The sequence below is a fragment of the Simochromis diagramma genome, unplaced genomic scaffold (assembly GCF_900408965.1).
Source record: "Simochromis diagramma unplaced genomic scaffold, fSimDia1.1 OVJJ01000433.1, whole genome shotgun sequence".
NCBI classification, from domain to species: Eukaryota; Metazoa; Chordata; class Actinopteri; order Cichliformes; family Cichlidae; genus Simochromis; species Simochromis diagramma.
In genome coordinates, this window is record NW_024387031.1 from 2,564,806 (window position 1) to 2,585,847 (window position 21,042).

Below are 21,042 nucleotides of genomic sequence, written 5' to 3' on the forward strand. Positions count from 1 at the left end.
CTCTCTGCCTGACGGATAGAAAACTGCTGCACTTTCACACTGTGACATCCGTCAGGTTTTCAGCACAACAGGCAGACACATGACAACCTGTGATTATTGCTCTACGGTTTACAAACTGCTCTGAAGCAGCTGCCTCTTCTTACAGTAATGACATGTTATTAAAGCTCACCAGCCTTTCTCATTAATTATCACATTACCTGTAACTCTTAATCAAAATGACGGTATGTTTTCACACGTGTGGACGGTTGTGTCACGTATGCGATTTGTAGCGTGTGCACTTCAGTGGGGTGGCTGTAGCTCAGGAGGTAGAGCAGGCCACCTACTGATCGGAAGGTTGGTGGTTCGATCCCTGGCTCCTCCAGTCTGCATGCCCAAGTATCCTTGGGCAAGATACTAACCCCAACTTGCTCTCCGATGCATCCATCGGAGTATGAATGTGTGCGAATGTACTTAGAAAGCACTACGTTTAGATAAAGTGCTTGTGAGATTGGGTGAATGAGGCATGTTGTATAGAGCGCTTTGAGTACTCCGGGAGAGTAGAAAAGCGCTATATAAGAGTCAGTCCATTTACCATCTAGCTACTGTTAGGAAAGCACAGACTCGGCTGGCCGCATGCGGAACAGCAGGAACTTTATAATCGAGAAGCCGAACAGAATGATGCACTCTGTCACTCACATTAAAAGCAGGAAGTGTGTGTGCAGCTAATTAGCAGGTAGGGGAGGAAAATGCAGCGCACAGTAGATTTGATCATACACAGGGGACGGGGCACTCGAGGGTAACGGGGGGCGATTGCCTTGCCATGAATTGGTAATTGAAGCTGTGCCAGGATGCAGAGATAGCTGTACATACACAGGAATACAAAACTCCTGAAGCCAGATAATTTAATAAAGAAACCATTTCCTCCTTTGCTGTTTGTGGCTCTGCATTAAAAATACATGCACACACATGTGAGAGACGGAGCTCACTGGTGTGAAACAGATAAATAACGGTCAGAGTCATTAAACATTTATTCTGCATTCAGCCTGCAGGCCTCAGACAGGTCACCGAGTCCTGCCTGTTTTCTGATTATGGACACATCATTAGTGAATGATGCACAGCACAGCGCTCGTCAGCATCCAGCACCGGCCCGCAGGGCCACACAGCAACTTGTAATGAGGATTGCTCCACGTGAAATCATTCAAATCCAAACAGTCCAGCCTCGGCCCGCTCACAACCAGCTGAATCTTTGTACAATAACCTAATGAAGACGTGCAAAATGTTCCCTTCATACTGTGAATATTTTCACAGGAGTTCAAGTTACTTTACCAGCCTTCTCATAACTTTGTCATGTATGACATTTTCAGAGCTGAAAAACACATTTAGGCTGTGTTTGCCACTGAAACCGGTTTTATATCTTTTCCCAGAGTCCGTGTGAAGATTAACTGTGCTTTGTCTCAGCAGCTCTGCTTTCACCCACATCTCACTGCTTAGCTGTGATTGCTACAGACTCATTTCAATAGTGCTGCTGCTCACACTTGTACACAGATAGCATGCACCGACTAATCTGATTACTTTCAAACGTCATTAGATTAGATCAAAGTTTGAGTGAAACCAAATACATATTCCACAAACTCTGACTTTCAGAGCTCCTTCAGGTGGAGGAGGCTGTGCAGCTTAATTTGTTCCCTCAGGATCACTTTGGTGGGATTTAAAACTGTGTTTGAAAAGTCAGGAAGAAATGCTGATGTTCACTCCAGCTGTCTGCAAAAACCTAAACAACATGATACAAGCAACTTTAATAAAAGACAAGAAAACACAAGCTATGAATATTTGACTTAAAGGTTAAAACATGTCTTCACCCTGAAATTAAAGAAGAGCTGCTTTTGGCTGCGAAAGCAGAGAAAAACCGTCAAAATATTTCTCTCTCCCTCTCTCTCTTTCGCACATGTGCACACACACACACACACACACACACACCTCAGTCTCCTGCAGGATGATGAATAATTAAGAACAGAAAACGAGCCCCTCCATCAGAGGTGTGGGAATTGATAGCCTCGAGCCAGCCAATCAAAGCCAATGGTTTGATGTGGCCTGTAGCCAATCGTTATATTCAGTATATGTGCACACATGCACGAGAGACCCCGACCAATGAGAATGAGAGTGGTGCAGGTTAAGTGGTAGATTCCAGCAGATCAGACACGCACACACATAGAGGACAGACAGTCAGACGGTCTCACCTGTCCAGGGCGATGCAGCACAGGTGCAGTATCGACGCGGTGGTGAGCAGAACGTCCAGAGAAGTCCTCACCAAACAGAAGGTCTCGCCGTAGATCCAGTGCTGGTGGACCAGCTCAATGGCGCCGAACGGCATCACCAGCACCGACACGAGCAAGTCGGCAAACGCCAGCGACACGATGAAGTAGTTGGTCTTGATTTTCCTGAAGAAAGAGAGGCGGGATCAGTTAGGTCATCATAAATGCAAACATTAGGAGGATGTCCATGCGTTGTCAGAGTTGCACGCACTGACTGAGAGCACTTACTCTCTGACTGAGGTCATACCCATTGGAGCCTGTCAGGTTTAAGAACGTGAAGTATGTATTTTAGAGAGCACAGTGCTTCCATCTGCGTCCTTAGACCCGAGCTGGAAGCAGTATTTTACCCAGCGACCACTAGTCCCTGTAGTCAGGGTCCACACCTATCTGGCTCCTCCCACAGCATGGCTATTTAAAACTCTAAGGTCTTTAAAGATGAATAAATGCCTAAAACTAAAGCTCTTCTCCTGCAGCACACCCTCTCAGAATACTCCTATCAGAGTCAGCATGCATGTTTGACAGGTCAAACATGCATGCTGTCCTGGGGAGGTCAGGGAGGACTGTGACTGGCCAAAGGCTCACAGGTGAGAAGCGGGACAGTGTGTCATGGTTTGCTTTTGGTTTTAAGAAGGATTTGTGTCTGTGCTGTGACCTTACGTTCATGTTATGGGTTTGGTGCCTCAGGTTTGGCTGATTAAAGGTTTGTTGGTTCCCGTTCGCGTGTGTGAGTCTGTCCTCTTACACTGCTCCCGTTACTCCCCCCCCCCCCCCCCCCCCCCCACCCTTTGTTGCGTCCCTTTGTTGTATGTGTGCTTTTCACACAGTGGTGCACGATCAGCTGCTCCTGCTGTAAATGTAAGAAACAGAAGCAAAGGGAATGACAATCTTTACACACACTGAAAAGGAATACACACACACACGCACGCACGCACGCACACACACACACACACACACACACACACACACGTACATGTCTGAGTGAAGAACATGAGATTTTGGGATGAATCCTCACTGATTTCTAAGCTCCTGCTGAGTCTTTGTTCCTTTTTTCTGTGTTAAGTGACTGTCTTTATCCAGCAGCACGGATCCCACAGACGAGTCACACTCCTCCAATTTCACCAAGATAAAGACGACAAACTTTACAAAAACCACAGACAGTTACTCTCATCTTCTTCACCAATTGCTACAGCGGGCTCGTGCTAGTCAGCAGTTCAGAGAGAGGAGGTTGATAACGCTTTGCTCACATTTTTATTGATTTGATGAGTCACATGTTGTCAGAAACACAGCCCATTTCATTCAAAGCATAAACAACCTTCACTTTTTGATGAACCACTTGTCTCTGAGTGATTCTGTGTCGCCTACACGTTTCTTAACAGTTCTGGGCAGGCATGGGGGTCTGTATGGAAATGGTAAATGGACATGTTCTTATATAGTGCTTTTCTACTCTGTCTGAGCACTCAAAGCGCTTTATACAACTACTTCATTCACCCAATCACACAAGCACTTTTTTCTGACCTAAGTGCTAAGTAGTCTACCATTCATACACATTCACACTCTGATGGATGCATCGGAGAGCAACATGGGGTTAGTATCTTGCCCAAGGATATTTGGCATGCAGACTGGAGCAGCCTAGGATCGAACCACTGATCGTCTGGTTAGTGGCTGACCTCAAATAGAGAAATGTGGGTGTGGCTTCAGCACGAGTCTGCTAATGTGGGATGAGCCTGATTTAGTAACGAGCATGTGGCGGCGTCTGTTATCACCATCACAAACCTGATGGTGATTTTGTGTGTTTTAGCACATGTTAGCACATGTCGCACTCTGCAGCATCACACACACAAACAAAAATCACTTATTCTCTCTTATGTTTTGGATTATCTGCTGGAGTTTGAGTCTCTTGGTTATACTTTAGTCCAGTTAATGTCTACTTTCTGTTAGCTTTCTGCTTCAGGTGATTTGGTTTAGTTGGTGTTTTGTGTTTCCTGTGTGCAGTGTCGCCCCGTGTAGGTGTTCCCGTCTTCTGTTACTTCCTGTTTTATTTTGTCACAGCCGGGTTAAAGTTTCGGACGCGTGCTGAGCATGTCTGAACCTTTGGAGCTGCACAGCACACCTCCCAGTTCATCCTCCGTCTGAAACATGATGCTTTAGCTCCTCCCCCTCTAAGACAACTGTAGGTGGGATGAATGAGATGACCTCATTAGAAATAGCCACTCTCTATGACATCACACTGATCCAGGTGTTAAAAAACTACCATAAATCATCTATTTTATCCCACGATGGGCCATCATATTCATCATTTCTAACATTCTAAATGATGGAGCATTCACCCCCCCCTCCCCAAATCAGCTTTACTTCCATCTTTTTAAGTACATTCTATGGATTTCACTCTGCAGGTTTTAAACTGTGCCTCACTGCTCACACACCTTGGACAGACAGACGCACACACACAGACTTACTGCAGTTTGACAAAACAAAGAAATCCTGAGATGAGGTGATAGCTTGCCACTCTCAGTCAGCTGTAAAATCCTGGATTTGTGTGTGCAAGAAATCAATTTCAGCTATTGATTAGTGGCATCACAGTTTGTCTGTGATGCCACTAATAACCTGACGGACAAAAAAGCAGCTGCACAGCAGTCAGCCAGTAATTCACTCAAAGGCAGAAAACACCACCACTAACAGCTCTGCAGACAAAAAGTCGGTCAGTCAGCTGCCTCGTCTCTGCGCTGTCAATGTCCGCGTCTATAAATAACCTGAGTACGAGGGAAAGGCCGCGAAGGCTTTCCATCCGCCTAACCCAAACACTGCTCTGGGACAGGCCGGTACACCTCTGCCTGCAGTAAATCCTGCACACACACGCACACACACGGAGCTGTGTTGGCTATAATTCAGAGCAGTTTAGAAGCATTAAGAAGCCCTGAGGTGGAGGAGGAGGCACTGTGTTTAGTCAGGATGACAGACTGTGTTTAGCTGAAAGTCCTTTGAATAAATAAACTTTATTAGCAGGGACTGTGTGACGAGGACGTCCAACATGTAAGATCTAAGAAAAGATGATTCAAACAGAAAGGTCAGAGAGGAGAAGCAAACATGTAGGAATCATTTCAGATGCTCTCATATTCATCACGTTTCTGTCCTGTCCAATCAAACTATTTCTGGCTGGGTCACCTCCTGATGGCGAAGCCACGTAAACTAAACAACAATCTGCATTTATAACAAATGCCGATAAAAAGCACAAAGCTTGTAATCTTGTTTTGCAGAATAGAGCCGGAGGCCTCGACGGCGTCTGCAACAACACAATCACAAAGACGAGCTTTAATGGGAATGATAAAACCTACAGTTCAATTAAATCCCCATAACTGGATTTTTATTTCATTACTGCCTTTGAGGAATTTCTGAGAGGTGCAGTCTGGAATAATAATAAAGGAATTTAAACTTTAATGTTTTTTTTAAAAAACAGCACGAAACCCTGAAATCAGCAATTACACCGAATTAATCCTTGGAGGATACACAGTTATTTATTTCATTCATTTAAAGCAGAAAAAATCATTTCAAACTCAATTAAGTCAGCCAAATATTTTATGACTACAACTAAAAACACGACTCCAAATAGCACTTTAACGAAGTGCAGGGATAATTTAACGACAATCTCAAAGGCAGAAATAAAACAATGGAAAGAATGAATGAATCGTTTGGAAAGGTCTTTTCTTTCATGTTCTTTTTTACTTTTATTTTATTTGATGAATTTAGTTCTTACTTTTGTAAATGATGTAAATAAACTTTGATGTTAAAAGACAAAATCAGAAATGTGGAAGCAAAGTTTCTGCTGCGACCCGTTTATAACAGCGAGTGCTCGCAGAGCTGCTCAGTGTCTATAAACACACACACTGTGTGGCAGCGTGTGTGTGTGTGTGTGTTCACACACTCGACATGACACACAGAGAGAAACAAAAGGTGGTAACAGTGATTTTGTTTGTGTGATGTTTCATGATGAGTGCTTTACCACCCTCTGAATCACCCTCTGCTGGTGTTTACTGTGTGTGTGTGTGTGTGTACTGTACATTAGGTAAACATGTAAAATGCCTCTAAGCTGTTGAGCTCCCTGCCTCACACAGACCTGGCTGCTGTGGAAAAACCCGACCTCTGCCTCGATGATTTGCTGGTTACGAGAATAAAGCGCTCAGGTTATTTCAAACCACAGATGAAAGATTATAAGAGAAACAGAGACTTACTCAGCAGTTTTTATTATTTATAAATTATTCTGACTGTGACATATTGAGCTGCTAATGTTATCATGGTGCTCTCGTCTCTTAGAGAGCACCAGGTTTACTTGTTGTTCCTAGAGTATTTAAAAGTAGAACGGGAGGCAGAGCCTTCAGTTTTCAGGCCCCTCTTCTGTGGAAGCAGCTTCCAGTTTGGAGACAGACACTATCTCTACTTTTAAGATTAGGCTTCAAACCTTCATATAGTTAGGGCTGGATCAGGTGACCATGAATCGGGGGTTCCCATTAATTTAGTAACTGGGATTATAAATTTGGAAAAGCTGGTCCCAGACTGAGTGAGAGCGACTGTGCAGTGAGGGATGAGGAAGACGTTTACAAAGGCACATGAAAAGCAGCTTCAGGAGGAATGGGCATTATGCTGTAATCTGAGTTTCTCTGACTACAACAAGACTACAAACAGACGGGTGATAGTCATCCATGAGCTGCTGGAACAGTTTTTTATTCATTCACATGGATTCTCTGAAAAACATCTCCTTAAAATAATGATTTCCACCATAAAAATAGGGGTGGGCGATATAAACGATATACGATAGAAACGATATAAATTTGGCCAATGATAGAGATTTTGACTATATCGCTCTACCGCGATAGTGCATGTTGAAGATGTCATCAAGCTGTGTCTGTTTTGGTCGAAAGCATTGCAGCGGCTACAACCATTATCATCTACAAATCATCACGACAGTCATAGCAAAGAGATGAAGCACTTTTGAAATATGGGGAAAGCCAAAAACTGCGCTTCCTCCACTTCCGTAACATTGATTCATTAATGTTGAATTCTCTCGCAGCTGCTCTATTCCCATATTGTTGCAGTATATTAATAACTCGTATTGTGGATGAATAATCTCAGTTGTTCTCCTGACTGAAGTTTGGCCCGTGTATAGCATCCTGCTATGTGATTGCATTTGTCCCTGACCACCAGAATCCCTCACGTTAACTTTTATCAAGTGGAAAAAAAAGTTGGGTTCATGCTCCAGCTTCACTGTGCTAATGTTATGCTAACATAGCTGTGTCGCTAGCAATCACGTAGCACAACATTATATACCAGGTAGTCCAACTTCAGGAACCCTGCAAACGTCACTGCTGTTTAGTTTTCTGTCTTCATTTATGTTGGAAGTGATAGCAGAGCTGTACGTTTTAATTAGTTTCAAAAATCTCTCAGTCGGAAGATGGTATGTCATGTTTAGGTGGAAACTAGCGAGCTAACTTCCTGTTAACTTCTAACTCCGTTAAATTTAATAAATTCTGTTTTCATGGATACATGGATGTTAAACTTAATTGTTACACCTGGTAAAGCACCAACGCTGATGATTTCATTAAAGATGAAAGAATTTAGACCGTTTTTAACTCTCAGTGTTCGTTTGACTTTGGGACCTGAAGTGGACGGAGTTTTGGACCCAGATTACTCCACGAAGCTCCTCGCTACGGCAGCCATAATGCTCTGACAATCCATCAAGCAGTGCGGCTTACCAAAGTTGTACTAAAACATTTTTTAACAGATTTCTGCACGCCAAAATCTGTTCGAGGTCAGTAAGCACAACCAGAATTCATACATAAGGAACACTCTCGATATTTGTGAAAATGAAAGGATTTTAAGTGTGCCTTATACTGTGGAAAATATGTTATACAGAAGAAAAGAATATATCGCGATATTTATATCGTTACCGCACGTGCTTCAAATTATACCGCGATATGGATTTTAGGCCATATCGCCCAGCCCTACATAAAAATTAATTCATTAATTCATTAATCTACTCATCATTGTTTAACTGAGTTGAGATCTGATGACTGCTGTATGATTCACTTTCACTTTAAACTCTTTTAAACTCCCATCAGGACAGAAATATTTGAACGTAAGCTACTGTTCGTCTGTCTCACAGCGACTCTCTTCTCTCGCTGTCAGGTGTCAGCCTCCAGGTCTGAAAAACGAAGCCAACGCGTACCTGCTAAAACACACAGCCCCGATTCTATTGACAGGTGGAGGCGACACAGGCGGCTGGAGTTCCTGAACTGGACCTCTGGGCCAGGTTTGCACTGTTTGAGCCTTTTGAGGCACTTTTAATAACATCATGTGACCAATACCATGGCTGCTGTGAGGTCACTGTACTAACATTATTGTCCAAGACTTTTTGGGGCACAGTGAGATTCAATGATTTTATCTGAATGTTACTGAGCTCAGCATCCTCCAAATATGGTCAGTTCTGGCTCCAAAAAGCCAACATGACTGATTAATGTTAGGCTGCAGAAAATAATGGGAGATGTGACACTGTCCATCTTTTGTTTACAGTTTTTGGTTTGCATAAGTACTTGTCCCACATATAAACCCAAAACCACACAAATCACACACCAACTGTATGTGAGCCTTTACAGACCGACAGGCACGACCACCGTCACAGTGACTGATCTCACCACTGGTAATCTAACAGCTGTTCCTACCTGGGATACTCATGATTCCTGTAAATGATGTGCAAAGAGTTCCTATTTACTTTATCGCCCACGTTCACCAGAGGGACGTCCCCACTGAGCATTTCTGTCTGAGCGATCCCAGTGGACAGAAGGACAAAGACATAAATGTTCCCACCTCAGCAACGTAAGACATCACAGCAGACACGCCGTCACTCACTGACTTCAACATGCCACACACACACACACACTCACTACATCCCATGAGTCAAAGGTCATGAGAGGGGCAAAGAAAGAAAGATGAGAGACGTCAGACAGAGAGAGGGACAAAGAGAAGGGCGAGGTGAAGACGGAGGACTGAAGCACTGAGGTGACAGCAGCTCCCACATGACCCTCCATCCTCAGCCTGACCCTCTGACTCCGCCTCTAATTCCTTCACTGTTCATACACCCTTCTCCTTTGCTTCATGAAGATCAGAGCTGCAATGCTGGAAACCACTTTAGAAAATACAGACACACACGAAGAAGCAGTTTCTGCCACGGTTCTGTAGATGTTACAGACCGTGGAGGCAAACACAAAGTCCATAAAGGAGAAAATAGCACATACACATCACACACTGAAGAAGGAGTGACAGCAAACATTAATACACACAGAGGGGAGCTGGAGGAAGAAGAGACAGCAGGGAGAACAAGACACAACTGAACCAAATCACAGGATGACACGAGGAAGCAAAACTAGCAGCAAGGCACAAGGAACACTATCAAAATAAAGGAAGTGAGATCACTAAATACAGACGTGAACGTAACACAGACTCATCACATGAGGATGGAACACAGGGAGGGATTCACATCTAAAGCAGCTAAGAAAAAACTGAATCCGCTAAAGATCCAACAATAAACATTACCAGGAATCAAAAAAATATTTAAATAAGAAACAGGCAGTGAAAAAAAAATGTGCTGCTCTGACTGTTGCTGATTTACTCTCATGCACATCAGCCAATCACACAGAAGCGCCTTTAAGAAGAAGGTCGTTCCCACCTGAGTTGTCTGTCCTTGCAGACGGCCACCATGACCAGCAGGTTTCCAAAGATGCTCATCAGCATGACCAGAGACAGGAAGCAGATCAGGGCCATCCGCTTTGGCATGCTATCGCTGCAGGGAGATAAAACAACACCATGTCAGTTTAAGTCTAAAAGCCTGCTAGGATTCTGAACTGAGAGGATTCTGTCACATTTCAGGCGCCTTACAGTAAAAGAAGTTAGCGAGGGTGGTCTCTGCCTGCGTAGCTACCCTTGGAAAACACTGCTCTAATGTTTATTGATATTTACAAAGGTGTCAGAACTCGTCAGGCAGGGTACAGAGAGGCCGTCAGCTCTCATTTTATGTGAGAGAGAGTTAAAACTGCAGAGTGACCCCTCATGTGGCATTTATTACAGACAATATTACAATCTTTCTTTCATCGGCCTGCACCACGCGGGGGAGCAACAAGAAATCAGCCCTGCTCCCTGCTTGCGTCGGCTCATTAAGTTCAGCCTCTGGAGCTAGTCATTAGCGGTAAAAGCTCCATTCAGGTAAAGATGGATTTACCTGTTCTTGTTTGGTGTCTCTGGCTAAGAGGATGTCACTGAAAACACTCGGATGCAAATGAGATTTATTTCCATCTCCAAGGTAGCTTGCTGAACCCGAACAAGCAGCCAGGTGCAGCAGTGATGATATCCTGTGTATTTAAAAGCAGAGGTCTCTTCCTCTGCTGCACTGATTGCTTCCACCTACATAAGCACTCGGAGAGGCTTCAGGATGCATGGATACGTTTCACAACAACAAAAAGAGTCACAGCGAGGAACAAACTCCCCTGCAGGTAGAACACTATGGAGCAGAAGCTGAGAGCCAGAAGCATCTGCACACTCAGAAACAAAGGCGGACACATTTATGCTGTACCTATCTGATCAGTTTGAATCGTCACCAAAGTTCGCAGCAGACATTTTGTCATTTGGGTTTGATAAATGAGCGTGAAAGAAGCACTGAAACCAATGCAGTGCAATCGTCTTCTGTGAAACCATTCATCTGCACAACACTGCTGCACGTCGAGGGGAGGCGTAAAACGGGCATTTCACAGGTCTGACCCTTCTTCAGCTTTAAGTGGTCCCTGTGAGCGCCCCCTGCTCCAATCACGGACACTATGTGTGATCATGTTTCATGGTGATGATTCGACGCTCTTAAAACAAGAATCAATGACGACGTGGTACTTCCAGCTAGCTTTAAACAGAACCTCTGAACATGACCTGCTGCCAACCAGGTGATCAGTTCAGCACCAGTTACCATGGTAATCTAGCCAGGTAAAAAGAGAAACCCTTTAAGAAGCAGAAAGCTCACACAGCTCAGTAATACACTAGTCTGGCTTTGTAGCACAGGATAGTCGAATCAAGAGCAACAAACCAAAGTATGAGTGCATCCTATCGAGCAGAAGCAAAATAAATAAAGTCTGCAGCAGCAGGTGACCAATCAGAAACCTGCACAGGTGTACCAACCGCATGGGATTTTACAAAGAAAGAGATAAAACAGAGAATTCAGTCTGAAAGTAATAAAAACAGCGACACAGGAGGTCTAAAAGCCTCCAGGCCCTTCTAGCTATGTGCAGCCCACAGGACCACACAGGGATCTGATGCTAATGTCCTGGTTAGAGGTCTTCAGAGGTCCCGAGTCTGCCCCCGCTGCGTCAAAGCCCTTTTAGTAACAAAGGGGCCTAAATCAAAGTGCTTTCAGCGTTTGGCGGATTCATGCTATTCATGGCAGAGGTGCTCATGTCCTGGCTCCAGCGTTGCTGCTGCACCTCAAAGCTGTGCTCTGATTTTCTATATCAACTTTCATACACAGCCTGTTTGAAAGACCCCATTTCCACCTCCTGGGGTCGAGCTGTGCTGAGCCTGAGACACGAAAAGGTCAAAGCAGGCGAACGATCTTTGTATAATCCACAGAAACCCGGACACAGAAACCCGAACACAAATCACTTCTCCCCAAAACACAACAAACAGCATTTACTGAGGTTAAACTGTCATCATCAGGAGCATAAACACAAAAACACACTCGCCTGTTTGACAAAGCCCATCTTCCAGCGATAACCGAGACATCTTTGGTCATAGATACAGAACTGACATGTTGCGTATTCAGTATCCAACATGGGGAATATGATATGATAAATAATACAGGCTAAAACTACAGGCATTGCATTTTCGCTCCCACATGTGTATAAGCTCTAGAAAATGTCTCGGGTCCAGCCAGCGTGAGTTATGAGTTATGTTAGCTCCTGGAGCCACTTCTGTGGTTTGAGAGATCTCAGAAAGCGACTCTTTAAACTCACACTTGTTTGACATCGGTAATGCATCACAGCAATCCTTCTGAGGTTTGCTGTCTCTCTCACAGCTCACAGCCTGGCGGGGAGGTGGGAAAACACGATGAACGACAGCGACTGACACGGCTGGGTGGGCAACATCTCCCCACGTGAGAAAATGCAAATTTCTACAGGAGAAAGTGACGTTTAGAGACGTTTATCTGTGGCTTTTATGTACTGTCCACATTATCGGTAACATGCAAACATGAGCCTCTGTGCTGAATTCAGGAACCTGTCCCCGTCTGCCAAATGATTTCCCTCTCAGCATCCGAGGTTCAAAGGCAAAGTGATAGTGTGCAAATGAGGCTTGTTCTTTGATCCGTGATGCCAGTGCACTAATCAGATCAAACGGGAACGCTGACTTCTCAACAGAAGCATCGTTACCAAGAAATAATCAAGAGGCTTCACAATAATCCTTCACGTCGAGTTTGTCACGCACACCTTTCCCCTAAATGAGACATTGATACGCTCATTATGGCGGTATCACCTGGCTTCTAACATGGCGACAGGTACGAAAGTCGCTGTGCAAATATTGGCTTTGGTGAGAGAGTCTCGGCTCATTTTGCTTTTATAATTAATGGATCAGCTGCAGAAGCTAGAGCAGTGCTGAGCGCACACACTTACTGATCATTAGCTAGAGTCATGTTCACTCGCTACAACTGCTGGTGGTCTGCTCCTTAATGAACAATTAGGCCACACCGTCCGATGAAAAGGATTTTATTTAGGATTTAAACTCCACTGTCAAAACCTTAAACACAAACTTCCACAGCAAACTTTCAGAGAACTGACGCTTTGACACTTAAACTAAGAGGTTCAACATTTCCAAGCACAACACTGTTGTTGTTATATCATAGTTTTTTTCTAAAGTGGGAGTAAAGTTTGAGTAAATCATATGACGATCCACCTGTCACCAGGTTTACAGCTGTTCTCAGTGTTTATGCTCATGGGCTGGGCACAGAGCTCGCTGCCATAAAAAAGGGACGGTGCAGCAATCACATTAGCACATTAGGACACACACCTGACCCATACCTGGGGATACACACACACCTGAGGACAGCCTGCTCTTGAAGCCATTATTTTAAAAAGTGACAGTGAAGTGCAGCTAATCCAACAGATGGATGAAATATGTGATAACCCTGTGATATTTATACCGTGCTGATAGGAGCATGTCTTGTTCTTGTCTCGAACTTGTTCAAGGTCAGCACGGGACCACATTCAATACTGTTTAGTCTCTGAGTCTGAACCCAAGAGGACGTCTGTTTAGGTTCTCAGTGTTCCAGGTCAAGGTAGCATGAAGAAAACTGCACTTCTTCAGGTTTGTCAGGCCCTCCAGCTCTCATCCAAGTGGCTTCTACAGTTCTAAAGGCTGATGTCCCGCCTATTTAACCCTAACGCCCAAACCCCAATCAGTGTGTGGAGTGGTTGTTCTGTTCTGTCTGATGGAACATTGGTTCTCGCCTGAGCATCTTCGCTGATTTAATAAATGCACAGTTTGGACAAACACGTGTTTTCAGTGGTCACATGATGATGGGGGACATCAAGGTGACAACACCAGTAAGGGTTAAATAGCCGTCACTGTCCATCAGTTTTTAGGATGGAGGACGTCTTCAGGATGAGAAGCGAGAATGAAGGCCAGCTGCTGGGAGGCAAACACACACCAGGACACCTGCATCTGTGTCTTGTTTGGGACTGTGACTACACACCTGACAGAAGGCTACACCCCAGCATCACACACAGTAACCCGGCTCCTGATCACTCTTCAAAACACGCTTAATTAAGCTGTGACTTCTTCAGATTGAGTCTCATCCAAGTACGTTATAAGGTAAAGGGTTTGGAAAGAACACAGCTGACGTCCATTGGAAGCAAATGTGCTTAAAAACAGACGACAGAGGCAGGAATTTCCTCTGCTGCTCCTCAACGATTCTGCAGACGTACAAAAAGGGCTTTCTGCTGTTGAAGCAGAGAGACTGAGAAAGACAAACAGAGAAGCTGTGGAGCTTCTCTGTTTGTCTTGAAGTCTTGAAGGATGAAAGACATCAGATACACGTGAACTTTGACCTGAGTTGAGCTGGGTAATGCTGGGTATGCTAGGTAATCAGCACAGAGCAGCCTCAATTAGGAGCTCAGAGGGGACAGATGAGCGGGGAAATAACTCCATCATCCATGACCGAACATCTGGTTTCTCTTACTCCTCGTGAAGACTAAATGCAAATAAATAATGTTTTTGCACATTCTTGGCTCTGAGCTTGATATTCTCAGTTGGTCTGACTCTGGTGAGTGACAGCTGGAGAGCCAAACCTTTGAAATATGAACACACACGTATAAAAAAATGCTTTTACAGCTATAGGGGATACCATATCATGTGGCTGAACTAAATGAGCTGCCACTGATTGGCTGCATGGAGCTGACTGTTAGTGAGAGCTGGACTGAGCTCTCAGAAGTCTTCACTGAGGTCCTCTCAGCGCTGAAGCTGCCCGACTCTTACCGTGTCAAGCAAAAAATGCCACGTGACAGCGTGCACGGGATCTGTCGACTCAACTGAGGTGGGCCGACAGAACCGGTTCAGAGATTGTTTTGTTAGTTCCACCTGCTCGCAGTCATTTCCCCTCCTCACCACCTGACCGCAGCTGATGCAATCAAATCTGCAGAAACGCCACAGGGTGTGGTGACGCAGCTCGTCTACACAGCATAAAAACACACCAAAACCTTTTTTTTCTGTTCTCTGTGACACACATTTACGCAATATTAAAGAGAGCATTTACAAAATGTTATCAACAAATAAAATGAACAAAGAATCTGAGTGGGGCTGAGTGCACAGTGGTCTCTGAAGTGCAGCAGCCAGGCTTGATGCATCATTTAAATGCTTCTCTAGAAAGTTCATGTTCATCTGAGGACACAGCGTCAGGAAACAAGCTAAATTTATTTCTGGGTGAGACATCCAGCGGGACTCTGAGCTCTCTGTCAGAGAGATGAAAATTAAAGATGGAGGGAGCAGGAAGTCCTGGCCACATCCACGGGGAATTTCAGAGAAGAAGAAGAAGGGAAACGTGAGAACATGTGAATCAGTGATTTCATCTCCAAACTGAACTTCCTCCAGAGACACGGCGCTCTGGCTTTGACAAATTTCCACGATGACGATGCTCGCAGTGCATTAGCGGCTGTGCAACCAATAGACACTGATCATCTGAACCGAGATACCTGAAATGATTATCGCTTGTCAGAAACCTTATTTGGGCTTTCAGCTCATTCATTTTCATTACTTTTAGGTTTTCCTCCATGTCAGCCTGTGAGATGCTTATTTTAATCAGAGTTCACCGAAATCTACTCAACAACTTTCCTTTAAAAATAAAGAAACTGTTTTTAAGCAGTTTTTAAAGAGCTTAATGACTGAGATCTTAGTAGTGACCATCGCTGGCAACAACAGCGGAAATACTCTCAAGAATCGGTCAAGCGGCATTTGCCTCCCTGGTGGGAGCCGTATCTTCATTATTTGCCTCTCCATTGATTTGTTGGTCCTTCGGGCGTCCATGGTACTGATAAAATCTGTCTAAGTTTCAGAAGCACTGATTCATCGATTGTCCGGTTTTCTTTTTTCAGCTTTCACAGCTATAGGTGAGCATAGAGAAAATAAAACTGTACTACAGCCTTTTTAATTTTATTGGCCGAGAAACGTCCTTAGATTCGAAGACTTTATCAGATGACTTCATCATTGCTTTAGCCATTGCGATTCTCCTTTGGCAATTTCTCATGGACAAATAATGATAATTGTTGATGAATAATCACTGGATAATGATCTCACTGATAATTAAAAATTAATCATTAAAATAAAGTTCTTGACCTTTCATTGTCATCTATGTGGAAGCTGCCATCTTTGTAGTTTTCAGTCGTCAGGATTTTGGTTTCAGACATACATATTCCCATGTTCTGGCTTTCTCGTTAAACAGTGGTGTTCTCCGCAAATCTGAGGTTTCCAATATTTCATCCACCAATCAAAAATCTTTCTTGATTATCCGGTCAGCATTCCAGAAGAGCACATTTCAACATATAGGATGATTGGATGCATCCTGTTCTGACGCATGTTCTGAACCATTCAGTGTCTCCATACTCAGTCCAGAAGCTTCTTGGTCTACATACAGCGTTCTTATGAGGTTAATCAGTAGAAACGCACACGACCTTTAATGTCTTCCAAAAGTATTGATGGTCCCCACAGTTAAAACTTTACTGTAATATATAAAGCATAGGTTGAAACTTTGCTGATATTCTTTGGGATATGTCTGGTCACCATGTTGTCGTAAGAGGCTGTATGTCATCCATGAACCAAAACAAGTTTGGTGCCTCTGATTTAACCTTTGGAAGACCTTCAAATTTTAATCAGGAGTTAGTCCTTTACAGCAGGCTCCTAAAACTAATTCTTCTTTAACATCATCTAAACATACCATGCTCCTCTGAGAGCGCTGTCTCTAAAAGCAAACTGTTTCACATTATTTTATTATAACAGTGAGAAAAAGACTCCATTGTCTGCTCTCAAATGCCATTTCAGCCTCACACCTCACCCTGTCCATCCAAACCCGTTTTCTCTGTTCTGCTCACCCAAGCGTGGCCACAAGTTTACGCACACACACAAGAAGAGTGTGTAAACAGCGAGGATGGCCTCCAATTTCCAACCAACAGCTGCCTGTGTGCTGCTCAGTCAGGGTCAGATTATTTTCTTTGCTCTGATGGGTCTTTTAAGTCTGGCTGCAGCTGCTGAGGTTTACTTCTGAACGACAGGTTTTGGTTTCTGAGTTGTGAGACCGGAGTTTGGGTCTAATTAAGTTCTGTTATCTTTACCTCACCAATGAAACGCGTTTAAAGCATAAAGGAGTGCAGGCGAGAAGCAGCAGAAAGGTAGGAAACACAATGTGCTTTCCAAGCGTGGCTGTCAGAGCTGAAAGCGCGGTGAAGTGTTTGTGACAGCTCCGGCAGCCTCAGCTAGGGGCTATTCCCGTATATGCAGACAGACGAACATTGTAAGTGACAGACAGTCAAGTGTGACAGCAAAGAACTTCCTTTATTACATTTTTGTTTTCTTTATAGTCATGAGGGGCTCAAACCGGTTAATTAGGGAAAAATTCTGGTTTTATGACACCCCATCGCTTCATATGGCCGCCCTGAGCTTGGTTCATCCTGGAGGTTTCTTCCTGTTTAAAGGGAGTTTTTCCTTCCCGCTGTCGCCAAAGTGCTTGCTCATAGGGGGTCATGTGATTGTTAAGTTTTCTCTTGTATGTATTATTGTAGGGTCTGCCTTACAATATGAAGTGAGATATATAAAGAATGAGATCACAGATACAAGCAGCAGATGTAAGATGAGCACTTTGCTCATTTGGAAGGAGCTCAGAGCTGATACTGGTGTTTTGGACATGACTGGTACTGGCTTGGGAACACCTCAGTGTCCCCTGAGAAGAAGTGAAGTAAGTGGCCAGAGGATGGATATACAGATGGGTGGAAGTATGTATTGACAGATGGATGGGTGGATGTTAGACATGTTAGAAGGACAGCCTTAGTCTTATACAAATCTGTGGTTGGTTTAGGATTGTAAAGACCAAAGCACCTGTTTTAATGAACGAGAAGCCAGAAACTCCAGCATGTTCCACTGATGAGCTTCTCGCAGTTTGTCAGTAACACTTGTCATTTATGTAATTTCATCACTGCTGTTCCTGAGAATCCATGTTGCTCTGTGCTGGAGCCTCACAAATGGATGGAGACCTTCACACTGTTGATATTTTATCAGATTTTAAGCTCGTTTTGCATTTATTTCAGCCCACTTATTTCAACTGCTGAGACTGGTGTGTGTTTCTGCTACAAATAAAAAAAAAAACACCAGTCTGTCGCAGGGCCCAGAATGAAAGCACTAATATATATTTATAATAATCAGTTTCTATTGTCTGTGATCAGAAACCTGAAGCACTGAAATAAAAGAAGCGCGGTGACGACCTGACTGCACCTGACATTTACAGCGATGCATCATCAGGATATTTCTGGCTGTGATGATGGGTGATAGCAGCACAGAGTTCAGTGGATTGTTTGCACAGATAAATTAAGCTCCTCCAAGCTTTCTGAGTGTCGCTAACATCGTGATTGGAAATGTCAAGTAACTCTGTCAAGTGTTTCAGCTGCAGAGCTGCAGAGCAGAGAAATACATTGTTTCAGTCATCACAGTTTGCTACACAGAATTTCAGTTTCAGAAAATCGAAAACGTTTGAAGGTGTCTGATTGAATACTGTTTATAATCAGACCCAGTGGAGAACTTTGAGACAAATTTTCCTCACAAAACAGATAAAAACCACGAAAATCAGGAACAATTTAAGATTCCACAGGAGAAAAAAACACCACCTGAATCAGACGAACTGCAGAACACACAAGAGAAGCAATCACCATCATGATCACTGCAATCATTCAGACACACACACACACACACACACACACACACACACACACACACACACACAGGTTTATTTGTCTCGATCATGCAGAAACACCCTTCCTTAAAAATCCTCCTCGTGTGTGTTCACACATCTATTCACATCTATTCACATCTTTCCCAACGGCGCACCTTTAATCAGCACAATGGCAGTCGTCCACTTCAACACTGTTTTTAAAGCTAGACCGAATTTACACTGAAAATCCCTCCAGTTCATTTAAAAGGGAGCAGGGCTACAAATGAAAGGTCATTTTAAATTAAACTTCCAGACGCTTTGAAATCCAAACTGTTCCTCAACAACAACCGGTCTCATCATGTATCCTGAACACGTCGCCCCAAGGCTGCATGCCGTCCACTAACGCCATTCTTTTAGGCTTCGAGCAAAATTTTTAGCCAACTGCGTCGCAGTGCTGCCTGCGCTCATTTTCCTCGGCTCATATGCGATGCAGCATCAGTGCTTTCACGTCAGGTTCAGCGATTGGACTGACAGATGACTGGCAGGAGCTCTCTTTGCAGAAACACCAGGACGGGGACCAATGCTTGACTTTGTAATTCATGCTCTGAAACCGGACAGGCATGAAAGCTGTTTAGAAAGATTGACAACTTGCACAGAAATTGGTTTCAGTTCAAGGCGGTTACTCATGCTCAGGTTCAATAAAGCTTGATCAATTTTAGGCACGCAAAGAGACAAACGGCCTCTGAGATCAAAATTTGCTGACTGTCCAAACCGACAGTCTGGCTGTGACTCCGTCGCCTCCATGCAGACGTAGACTATCCAGCTTTGAAACAATTTTAAGCCGATTGGCTCCTACAGTACGTGCTGGACCACCCGGAGACTTGGTATGTTCTCTGTTAGAAATCCAAACCTCCTGCAGATGAGCCTGCCTGTAACCATAGTAACAGTAGTTTGGCCTGTTGCTGTGATTCTGACAGCAGACCTCTGATTAGCTGCCCATGTTTCAGGTACGTCTGCTGCTTTTGTCCACTGGCAACTCTGAAAAATGCACTCATACACAGAAGAAAGTGTGTTCAGATGTCTTTGACAGTAATTAGACATGTCAGACTAACAATCAGTTTATAAACTCATGCGTTGGTCTCTGACAATGAAGCTCTGTTTGGAGCACTTTTCTACAGCACTTTGTACAACATGCCTCATTTACACATTCACGCTCTGAGAGCAGCTCTGGGTTCCTTCTTGCCCAAGGGTACTTTGGCATGCAGACTGGATCAGCCAGGGATGGAACAACCCACCTTCAGCAGATGACCTGCTGAGCTCCAGTAGCTCCAGTAGCTCCTTTTCTACCTTTGAATCTGTATGAAGTCATGAGGGACAGCCAATCAGAAGAACGTTGGTTTGAAATGGGAGGAGCTTGCTCCAGACAGAGAATGAGAGGCCCTTTCACAACAAATATTTCAATTTTTAACAATGGTCGGATAATTTGACTGCCATCATTGATTACAGTCCTCTGACATGCTGTAACACATGCACTGCCGTTACATTAACCTGACGGTCCTGACGCATCGTACACAACTAAAAGAAGTGTGCCTTGCCCTTATGCACCTGTTTTCATGATGATGACTCATCATCTGTTACTACTTCCCTGACCGGTAGAGCTGCCAAAGCTTTAAATAATGCAGAGAAAGAAGCTAAATTAAGAGAAAAGTCCAGGTCTGTTTTTAATTGAATGATCAATCAACACTAATGTGATAAATTTTGTAATTACTGAATATAGTTGATGTAAAACTTCACTTAAGCCTTGTGAAATCACAGATGTGATTTTCATAAATGGGTTATAAATTAGAAGTACCTTCGAAAAATCCAGTTTGCTGGAAATAATAGAGGATATTTTCAGTGTAATAATATAATCAAGGGCCAAGAATAACTGAGCACATTTCACAGCCATAAAGCTCGTCTAAACTCAGAGGATGATTGCCTGAACATAATGCGATGACCCAGTCTGCCTGAATGGGATAGGTAATGATGTGTGACCAACGGAGGAGGCAGAGAAGGACAATAAGAGTCCACGAACCAACCCAACATCAGAATAGAAAAGGCCCACGCAGTCTGTGTGAAATCTGCCTGGAGATAGAAACGGTCAGGAGGCCTGGGACGCCCACTCTGTGTGATTATGTTAAGACATCATCACTACTGAGTCCTTCTCAATGAATCCTCTGCTTTCCCCGGTGGGGAAGGGTTACTTTGGCCCCGGATAAATGAAAGCGCAAC

At 43.9% G+C, this 21,042-nt stretch overlaps 1 protein-coding gene across 3 annotated transcripts in view; it reads right to left on the reverse strand.

Moving 5' to 3' along the window:
* htr4 (5-hydroxytryptamine receptor 4) overlaps positions 1–21,042 on the reverse strand; it is a 152,460-nt gene that overhangs the window by 58,579 nt on the left and 72,839 nt on the right. For all 3 annotated transcript variants that reach the window (XR_005697448.1, XM_040043188.1, XM_040043187.1), the window contains exons 3-4: positions 10,006–10,119; positions 2,217–2,417 (exon numbers count right to left, since the gene is read on the reverse strand). Coding sequence is in view for 2 of the 3 variants with exons in the window: in XM_040043188.1 (XP_039899122.1) it covers positions 2,217–2,417; positions 10,006–10,119 (315 nt within the window). In the remaining variant the exon portion in view is untranslated. The remainder of the gene's footprint in view (positions 1–2,216; positions 2,418–10,005; positions 10,120–21,042) is intronic.